This window comes from Pocillopora verrucosa, chromosome 9 (genome assembly GCF_036669915.1).
Source record: "Pocillopora verrucosa isolate sample1 chromosome 9, ASM3666991v2, whole genome shotgun sequence".
NCBI lineage: Eukaryota > Metazoa > Cnidaria > Anthozoa > Scleractinia > Pocilloporidae > Pocillopora > Pocillopora verrucosa.
The window spans coordinates 8,826,740-8,837,749 of NC_089320.1; the positions used below are offsets into that span (position 1 = coordinate 8,826,740).

At 37.7% G+C, this 11,010-nt stretch overlaps 1 protein-coding gene across 2 annotated transcripts in view; it reads left to right on the forward strand.

Moving 5' to 3' along the window:
• LOC131773962 (oxysterol-binding protein 1) overlaps positions 1–10,805 on the forward strand; it is a 29,274-nt gene extending 18,469 nt beyond the window's left edge. The window contains exons 11-16 of one of the 2 annotated variants that reach the window (XR_009339373.2): positions 1,615–1,698; positions 2,347–2,407; positions 3,015–3,064; positions 8,763–8,829; positions 9,114–9,208; positions 10,116–10,137. Coding sequence is in view for 1 of the 2 variants with exons in the window: in XM_059089952.2 (XP_058945935.2) it covers positions 1,615–1,698; positions 2,347–2,407; positions 3,015–3,064; positions 8,763–8,824; positions 9,114–9,208; positions 10,116–10,230 (467 nt within the window). In the remaining variant the exon portion in view is untranslated. Of the gene's footprint in view, positions 1–1,614; positions 1,699–2,346; positions 2,408–3,014; positions 3,065–8,762; positions 8,830–9,113; positions 9,209–10,115 lie in introns of both variants that reach the window. The other variant, XM_059089952.2, reaches the window with a different exon arrangement.
• The last annotated feature ends 205 nt before the right edge of the window (positions 10,806–11,010 follow it).

Consider the following 11,010-nt stretch of genomic DNA (forward strand, 5'->3'; position numbering starts at 1 on the left):
CCTTTGTCAAATGGAATGATGAATGATTTTGCCTCATTTTTGTAGTGTCCCATAATGATTGGGCAATGAGATTGAATATTCAGGTCAAATAACCAACTTGTACTTTTCTATATTCCTAAATAGAGCCAGAATTGATGATAGTGTACTCTTTCTAGTAATCTTAGAAATCCACTTACCACCTTGTATTCACATTATACAAAGTGATCTTTTTTCCAGTGGTAACACACCTACAACAATGTTAGGAATTCAATAAATACCAACTTTCTCTTATTTAAAAATGAAGTTCCGGGCTAAATTAGCTACATTTCCAAGATATTTTATGACTGAATCCCTTTTGTGTGGAAAGGGTTGCATGAGTCATGGAGCTGGTTCAGGGTGTGGATCACAACATGTTGGGTATGATGCTTGGAGGCACTATATCTGCTGCATATATTAAGCTATGGTGTGTTTCCCAGGGCTCCAATTAAGGTCTTGTCCTCTTCCTTCTATTCACTGGTGATCTCCCTTTGAGCTGGGAGAAAAGAAATGATCTATTTGTAGATGATGCCACATTCTGTGTTAAAGCAGTGACCTGCACTAATGTTTAGGTAAAACTGCAATGATATCTCTCAAGTGTAATGGAATTTACCCACTGGAAAAGACAACCTATGTACACAGTGATGAATGGCACTTAATAAAAGTAGTTCAGCACTGAGGACTGGACACTGGCAGTTTTTGAATGATAAGCAGTTGAAGAGGAGGGTCTACTGAGTCTATATTTATACTAATCCCTTTTGTGGTCAGTTTGGTTATCTGGAAAAATTGCCCCTATCAAACAAAATCTTGGCTAAACTGCATTGTGGATCTTCTGAATGATCTTTTTAAGGTTCAAAACAATGCCTGCATATTGTTTTAGATGCTCATTATTTAGATGCTCCCTGTCAAATTTGTCCTCTGTTGTTATTTCTTTACCTAGCCATTTATCGTATCTGTTATTTTATTATGACAAAATCTTCAATAGATGAACACCAAATTACCTCTATGAGAAATTGTTATCTTCCAGTCTGCCACATACCAACAATATGAAGCAACGTTTTTTAATGATGGTGTTTGAGAACACCTGTATGAAAAGTTTCAGGGGTGAATTCTACTTTTGTAACATAAAGAAATAATGGAAAAGATGCTTTGATCCTGTTTTGTATAAATTGGCTGCATGCAGGTAGTTTTAAAATCAATTAAGTTTTCTAATATGTTTCGAATGATTGCCCAGCATATATTTCCATTAGATTCTGTTTGTATTTATTTTGTGCTTTCAGTGTTGATATTTGTTCCTTTGTTTTGTTTTCTTGTCATTTGGATTTTAAGGTCATAAGGCCATCACAGAATATGTACTTCTTTGTTAGATTGACATAACAGGTTATGGTTGTTGCTGTCTAAGTTACCTCTTAATGCTTTATTTAGTCCATGTAAGTTAAACAATCTCTTTGGTATTGTCTAGAACAACCCCTGGCCACCTCAAACCTTTCTTCAGAAATGTTTTCTTTTGGTTCACTGGCCATAATATTTTTATAACCTTTTGAAAATGAGAATATCTGCTCATTCACACTCATCAGTGTTAGCACCATTGCATTGTAGGGGAGGTGCTAAATTCGAAGGGTCATGTCAAATATAACATTGTGGGAGCATGGGACCGTAGCCTTGAATTGCATTCTGTAGATGGTATGTTGACTTGTTTTTGCAATTTAGTGTGTCATTAATAAAGAATAAGACTGGCTGCTCTTTTTATAATCCATCAGGTTAAATCTCTGTGTTCAAGGTTAGAGCTATACAGCAATCTTAGGTTATTGTTGCATGCCCATGCAGAATAGTCCCTGTAAAAAAATGCATATTTTGTGGTAAGATTTGTGTTTTGAGTTGTTGAATATTTTGATTGATTACATTGAAACTCTAAAGTAATTGGGATAGCAGAGAAACACAAAAGAGGTTATTAAATAGTAAAATACCAAAATGGAACAAGGATGTAACTGACCAATGAAGGCTGAGTTTTTTCTAGTGTTCAGAGCATGATGTATGTTGAAGATAAGTTCTTTTCAATGACATTGTATTTTCAAACAGATTTCTAGAAACATAGTTGTATAAATGGTTCCTTCTAGTATAAATAAGATGCATGTATGAGTTTAATATAAAAATGAAGTACATCTGGACAAGAGCAAGCAAGTCCATGAGCACTTTATGGGTGACCTCATTTGGGTAGGAATTGTATAAAAGGGGTGGTAACATATACCAAGACTGGGTCTTCCATGGAGCCTACATGTCAACTCTGACCCTGGTTAACTTGGTATTTTGTGGTTTTATTGTATTTTTCAGACACAGACATGGATCCCATTGACCTATGGACAGCAAATACCAAACCTGAAGATTCCTGGAGGTACAATAAAGTTTTTGATATGCAGAGCACTGAACTAAGTTATGATAAGGGACTGTTAATTATTTATCAGAGGTGTTACTGAGAAACTGAGTGGACTTGAAATTTTCACAGGTCAATATTTGGGGGGGGGGGGGGCTCTTGGAGGTGTTTTGGGGAAGGAAAATAATTTACAAAGGTGTTTGTTCAAGTAGCAAAGCAATGGTAAAACAATGCCATTAAAAAGTGTTTTCTACCAAAGAAGAATTGTAGTTAAAGTGTTATTATTTTCTATATGATAAGAGACAAATTTTAGGTGTGAAAAGTCAGTAAAATGGACTATCACAGTTCCATGCATAATGTCCCATATTCTAATATGCCATATTCAAAATATCTCTTTTAACAATTGTGGTGGTCATTAGTCTTGTGAATGAGTTAGTCAACCGTTATTTGTGTCTTTATAAATATAAGAACTTGCCAGGTTGTGAAATTGTCCAATTACACAGTAAGTTTCCAAGTGATGTTGGTGAACACTCAATTGAAGAAGCTGGAACTTTTGATCAGTTATACTGTTATACTTGTTTCAATAAATAATGAACTTGTAGCAATTTGTTGGTTCAATTGTTTTCAGATATTATGGCTTCACACAGTTTTCAATTCAATTAAACGATCCAGAATATGGTATGTATCAGGAGGATGTATACTGTAGATTGAATTTGAATCAAGGTTAGACTATGGTTAATTCAGAGATACATTGTATAAAAAATGCAGAAGTCAGATAGTGAGGAACATTTTTATAAAAGGTAATGAAGTGGTTTTTCGTAGCTCTGTTTGAATGAGCTTTGGAAGTAAATATGAAAATTTCTATTGGCTACATTTTGGGTCATGTGTACTTAAGAGTGTGTCCAGGAGAGCACATACCATCTCACCGATTTCAGTGAAACTTAGCTAGTTTATAGGGTCTACCCCAAAACTCAAACAGACAAACTGGTTTCTGTTTTCGTTATTTCTGGGGGGAGATAGACCACCCCCCTGTTTTTCTTGGCCTTCCCTGAGGAAATCGCTTCAAATTAGGTAAAATGTATGAAGCTCTTACTGTGATGGTATTCAACCGATTACTTAAAGGGTTTTACATACTTATTGTTACATCCTTAATGATTTTACGATGCAAGTGTCAGTCAATTTGATCGATGGCTTGTCGATCAACAGAGGCAAATAAATGACTGTTTTAGAGTTTTCGATTCCATAAATATTCGATTGCTTTGAGGTCAAATATCTCCCCTTGTCAGAAAGCTCGAGCTCTAATTTTAACTTCCCTTTATAATCCATCACTTTGTCTCTGAAAACCATCAAGAAAATCTTTGGGTACTGCCGTATTTTTGTCCAGGATGCCTTTTAAAATCTGTGGTTTTGACAAGCTTCTCTCAACTACACCTGCCACACGATACTGGTTCTAAGCGCTCATTTTAACAATTGGCTCGTACGTCAGCGTGCGTTCATCGAGATATGAAGCACGTGGGAAGTTTGGAGAGCACGAAAGATGCGTAAGAGTTGTCTCGGCTACGCCTCGAGCAACTCTAGCTTCTTGAGTGCTCTCCAAACTTCCCAAGTGCTTCATATCTCGATGAACGCACAGCTGACGTATGAACCAATTGTTTTATAACATTTTCAACCCGATGGAAAATTTTTTTTTCTCGAGGGATTTGTTTGCTGACGTCATGAGCGTGCACAATAGGAATATGAAGCACGCTCGCGCAATTGAATTTGATTACACAAATTTACAAGCTATGTTATAAAGCTCATTATACAAGATGATTGATCAAGAAAGCTACAAATGTGGGTAAAAGTGAAGAACAGTTCCCGAAAGATACTGTCGGCCAACTGTCGCAAATGTTAACAACTTTCAAGATTTTTTTTAGGAGTGCAAAATTTCATGTTTGGAGAGATGCATGTAGGCGAATATAGCCTTCACATGGCAGAAAACATTGATTAGTCTATAGTTTGATTATTTATTATCATTTCCCTCATGTTAGGAGATTATGAAGTCACATGTAGCGTGTTGGCTGATAAACCAGCTCACGTGTGCGACAACTTCGGCTTTACAGACGAGAAATTCTGCCCTATCATTTGAGATGGAATATCAACAGCTCCATCAAATTCAAGAACTGTGCTACTATTCCGAAAATAAAGCTAAAATAGTGTTGTCGTTCTCACTTACCGCCATCAAATATTTCCATGCTAAACTCCACCCAACTAACATCTGTAGCGTGACCGGAAGACTTTTCGTAGGAATCATTCAAGCGCGTTGTTTCTGCTGTCTGCTGGATAACAATTTCAGAATATTCTCCAGATATCTATGTGTATTTGCTTGCTTTGATCGTAAAATATCTGCATTTTTTTTTCAAGTATTCTATAACCAGATGTAAATCTATATCTCTCTCTATCAAGTATTGCGGCGTTGAATTACGCGACTTAAGAATGAGCCAGCAGCATTTTGACCAGTAGGCCTCCTGCCAATTTCCCAATTTTCCCAATTTTCCCAATTTCCCGCTCCTTTTCTCACGCGCATGAAAGGATTTCATGCCCGTGGCTGCTTATATGTTTTCTTGAGATTTTCAAGCTCTCTGTTGCTGATGTTGAGTTGGGCATTTGAAAGGATGAAGATGTGTCATTTCACATTTCCTGAACCTGATGTTTTTCTGTTAATTGCGAGCTGAACTCGTTCTTTCGTATTTACCAATTTCAATCCACTTCCATGAAGATCATTGTCTCTCATACTCCTGAGATTGATGAAGAGACTGAATCTGTCTCCGGCATAAAAGTCTGTTGCATTCATTGCGCTGTTTCTTTACCAAATCTTCTGAAGACCTCTTCCCACATATCTTTTGTCTTCTTTCCTTGGCTGTAAACCTTATTCGGAATTCTACTCACAACCACATTCACTTCAGTGATGTCAAGTTTGAATGTGTTCTCACTGTCTCTCGCACCAGCGACATATAGCATGTAGAATAGAAGAAGACCCTTCATTGACCCCCACGGAACACTTAAGCTTTCATTGATTATCATGTCAGTCGCTTTCACGATAATGATTGTCTTGAGATGAATGAGGTGCTGTTACGTATATGTAGTAAGATCTCGTCCATCAGGAAGTTATTGACTGTGAATTACTTCAGACTCAAGCTGGATGTTTGTAAATTCATAGGCAAGCTGTGCGTTGTCAGATCTTATCCCAAAATTGCTGGCAGGTGCTAGTCTGAGTTCAAAAACAAGCTCATTATAGAGAGCTTGTGGGAAGAAGACTCCCTGATACTTCAGAATCTCATGATCCAATGGAATCCTATATTTATTCTCATGAACATCACTGAGCTTATTCTCCTTGTCAACTCCTGATTTCCTATCTCCAGCATTGCATCTGATCTTCGAAAGATCAACAGACTAAATAACTTCTCTGAGCATGCTTGCTCTTTCATTCTCAGTCGAGGAGAAGTTTTCATAGAGCTTGAAGAGATCGTAGCCATTGGTGTCTTGCACGATTTCTCCTACAAATTTCACAGTCAACCTGTCAACAGGCGCTCGTGCGTCGTTGTTCACGATATAATTGTTTGCATGACCACTCCGTATCCGTATTCCGTATCCAGGCACAAGGACAACTTCGTCATCAAGGTTTGGAACTGGAACATTGTGTTTCACAGAGAGATGCCCTATTGGGGTTAAGTGTCACTCTGTGAATTACGCGATCAGCCTTGATGCGTTCTTTTTTCAAAATTTTGCTTTTCTCACTGACTTCCATTTAATTAATTAATAATTTATTTCAAATGGATGATTTTGAAGATACTGATCCTCTATTGAAACAATTTTCAAGCATACCTTTTATGTAATAATTCAACTCCAGCGCCATCAGATGAAGAAATTCCAATGACAACAATGAACAGGGGAAAAGAGAAAGGGTCAAAAACCGCCGAAACATCTTTCATTGAAGGTGATACTAACTTTGAATTAGAAGGCATGGGACTCCCTTACCAAAATTATCCTGAGGCAAAGGCTTTGGAACTCAAAGTTTCTTATAGTAAAAGGGGACGGTGGCAGGTAAAGATATTTGGTCAGGGCAAGAGGACATCCCTTGTATGGTGAAGAAAGGTGTAAAAAAAAAAAAGGTTGAATCGATCACTCCTGAAACAATTTAAAACCTCACTTGGCCCGGAGCAAGAGAGATTGATTACACAGAAGGATACAGAAATTGAAGAGCTGCAGAAGTCTATTCAGGAGGATCGGGGGATTGCCGAGGATGAGAATGAAGACCAAGCTATAAGAGAAAAGGTAATAGAGCGGAATGTTGCCCTTGACAATGATAGAGAAGAACTTGAAGAAGGTACTTCACAGAGAGTGAGAGTAAGAAACATCCTTAAGAAGTATGGCTTCACAGTTTCAGCTGTTGTCCTGGCAGTTGGCACAACGATCGGAGTTATTATTAGTTTAGTGACACAAAGCCTTCAGTCTGTTGCCAAAGGTCTTACTCTTGGAAGTCAGATTGCGGGAATTCTCCCAGGTCTCTTCCTTACAAAGGATATGTCCTTTTGCCTCATGCTTCGTATTCAGAGCTGTTAGATCAGTGATCAGCTTCCTCGGTCAAAATGCATGGCTTCTGATAATGGGAGTTGCTGTAGTTATGGTCGAGTGATTTCAGAGGAAGAATCGATGAATCAAGAAGGCTGAGACCATTCCAGCTGAAATCAATCCGACCTTCACCATATCATGATTTGTCTCTGTCGCTCGTGCTTCACTTTCCATCTAACCTTGATGGTGACTTCACCTGAACTTCAGTTGAAGTCTTGTTAATTGAATTTGACGGGTGAGAGGCCAGTCTGTTGATCTTTGATAAGCTCCCATTATGTGCCTTACTCCAACTGATTTCGCCTCCAAATTCACTGATTTTGTCTGACTTTCTGATTACATCCTCAACCAAGAAGAGGAACTCACGTTGAGCTCCCTTACTGCTTCCTGATGAACTCAAGATTGATCATCTGACATTTGCTTGTGCACCAAGAATGCAATAAACGAATTCCTCAATTGACTGATTCAGTCTCGCCATCCCAGCTTGCGTCAGACCTTCTGACTTGTCTGCCATGAAGAAGTCAAATTGTCTCTCAACCCTACCGTTGTCATTCGTTGTCAAGTAGATCAGATTGCCTGTGATGGCTTTTCCACCGTCATCGCCGAACTTGTTATAACGACGATAAGAGTTTGAAGTTGCTGATGGTCCAAGATTTGACATAAACGAAAGCAGATCAGACACCGTGATTATCACATTCTCTGAAGCGGAAGTCTGTAACTGGAATTATGCTCCTGATGAAATTCCAAATTGTGCACATATTGGTTTGAACAATGGCGTGTCACAATTGACTCTGAATCCCGCCCATCTCAAAGAGAATCCTTCCGGAGGTGAAGTAGAAGTGAAACGTCAGAAATGACTTGATCTGTTCTGGAACCTTGTCAAATACCTCACAAGATATTCCGTAACCTGTCTTTGCGTACCATACTGCGAAGTTGAGCTGTTGAGGCCAGTAGCTCAACAGAGGCAGAGGCAGATTTGAAGACAAAGAGAGAGAATGACCTCATTGATCCCATTGTTGGAAAAAGAGAACCCGTTTTCAAGATCAATCATTTCAAGCTGATGGAAATGGCGGGAGAAAAAAGCACACTTTACGCACCAAGAGAGAGCTGCAAGAATCACTTGGCATCAAGAATGTTGATAATGAGATCAGATCAAAGCCATACATTTTCATCAGACTCAGAAGCCAAACAATTCACATTCAGAACGTGGAAAGAAGCAATGGATTTCTTCAGAATAAGTGGCAGTCGCCTCGCTGAAGGAATCAAAATAAGCGATTAATTATTGACGCTACTGTGTACTGATTTGAAAGACGCTGAAGCTTTTGTCTTGAAAAATTGATTTTTCAAACATGAAATTTTCAAAAATCTAATTTTTTTATATCTTATAAAAATGGAGTCGTTAAAACGACCAGAGTTCATTGCAGTAGCAAAAAGACTCAGACTCAGAGGTTAAAGCTGCTTAAGAAAGGTTGAATTCATCAATCCCATTTTCAAATGGGTAAGAGGCCCAAGTCATGCTGCGTGGAGCGATGATAGTGCTATTTCGTTAACTTTGATTTTACGCGAGAACGCTGGTCTGAAACTTTGACATAACTGCTATTGGAAGCTACATGCTAATTGCTTTAGCTTTCAAAAAAATTCCAAAATAAAATCTACAGCAAGAAAACTAGTAAATCATAGTTAAGTAATTGCTCACTTAACTGTGGTCTTTTTCTTAAATACCTTCCTCCAGCTTGTGATACTTAAATAGCCTTCTCTTTTTTCTCAGACGTTTCATGCCACACCGACTGTCGAGTCAGAACAGATATTCGGCTCCTGGAATGTGGAAAGGTTTGGTGAACAGGAATTACATTTTTGTCGCACTATGATTTATAGGGATTTTTACAGATGAGCTTTGCGAATTGTTTGAAAAGTTACCTGTTTGAATCACGTATTTACGAGCCAGCGTATAAGCACTTTAATGTCAATGCTGTCCTTCAACTTGCACAATAATAAGTACATTTACCTTGTGAGGTTAACATAGTAAACTTTTCCCTTGAAGCTGACCGCTGTACACTATCTCCTACCATTTTTAATGCTGTGTTACTAAAGAATTTTTATTACCCTTGTGTCTTCAAAGATTGATGCTTCCGCCAGCGAAAAGCATCGCCTAGAGGAAAAGCAGAGAGGGGCTAGAAAGCAAAGGGACCTTGCTGGTCAGGCCTGGATACCAAGGTAGTTTTAATTATTTATTTTGACAGCTTCGTTGTTTTTTTGTTTTGTTTTTTGTTTTGTTTTGTTTTGTTTTGTTTTGTTTTGTTTTGTTTTGTTTTGTTTTGTTTTGTTTTGTTTTGTTTTGTTTTGTTTTGTTTTGTTTTGTTTTGTTTTGTTTTGTTTTTGTCTTTGTTTTGTCCTTTTTCTCTTGTTTTCTTATGAATAGAATTTAGGAACAACAGCATTTGTTTTTTATGGTCGAATGTTAAAGTAACATACATGCATGGACGAGTGAAAGAGTGGGAAAAAATGCCTAAATGTGAAAACGCATGAAAACGTAGACAATTGTACAAAAAGTTTCGTGAGAATGGAGTCTGGTTGAGTGTCATCAGAAAAATACCGCCGACTAATCAGGAAATTGCATTGAATAACCAACTCGTTCATAGGGCAAAAGTAAGATCAAAATTCTTATCATCTAGCTTTACAACTTCTTCGTCTCAATCTGGAGATTCGAGAGTCAGATCAAAAATAGTATGTTCTGAGTCTTTGCGCAGTTTAAGAGACTCAAAGGAGCGTCATTTGAGGCAACATCAGTATGATCAACTCCCGTGGTTAATTAGCGAGACCATCCATTTTTACCCACCTATCCATCAAGATCCTATGGTGGAGTCACTGGTGATTTTGACAATGATCATAAGTTGTAAACTCAGTACTTAGATGATAATAAAAAGTCACCATGAGAGTCTGTCGGTACGGTATCAATGCGCTTATTGTTTTCCAAACTGAAAAATGTATTGCTTCCGTACAGAGCCTCACATTATCCGACAATTGCTGGAAATAACAACCCTCAACCCTGAATCAAGACCTATCATGAAAACTGTCATGGTATAATAGTCACTTTTCTTAAAAGTTCTTTCTTTGTGTTTAGATGGTTTGTGTCTCTGGAAGATGCGGATTCTGGAACATTCTGTTATGTGTACAAAGGAGGTTACTGGAAAGCAAGGTTAAAGGGCCAATTTGTGGACTCACCCTATATATATTGAATAGGCTTTTTCGATGAAAGCTACGAACGGCTTGTATATGGTATTACGCTTTTTAGATATATCTTGGAAAATGTTCCAATTTTTCTCTAGCTGTGGTTACAATGCATGGTTAATATAAACCGAGCATAACAGGAATGAATCTTATCGTATCGAAATTTATTTATAACATTAGATGTAGATTGATAATCATGGTTTTTTATTAATTATGTCGATTCTCTATCTTGCACATGCCAAGAAAAAACAAGAATCTTTTCGGCTTTGTTTTCGCTCGTAGAGGAAAACGTGAAGTTTGGACGTATCCTCAGCCAAGAACTTGTTAGGTGCACTAGTAACTTAGAACAAAGAAAACAAGCAAGTCAAAATGATGAAGCCAAGAAATATGATAGTGACTAAGCAAAGAAAACCATTACAGGTTCTCATATCGAGGTAAACTACCAAAAATAAAGATAATTATACAAACTAAAAGATATCGTACAAGTACATATAGGTACATATATTTACATCTAAGTGTTTGAGAAAAAATCACGACCCATCACCAAAAGGTTGAATTAAAATTGTAACGCGGTTAAAAGGAAGACAGAGATTGCTCGATGACATGAAAGGCTCTTCTCCTTTCTTAGGTGGACCAGTCACGTGAATGACCTCTTTGTGTCTCGGAACCCCTTTATCATATCTTTCAATTCGTGATTCGTCTTAACAATAAATTTTTAATCACCATTGCTTTCAGTACAACGTTGACACCCCAAATATAATCTCGAAGCAAATGAATGGAACACTTGA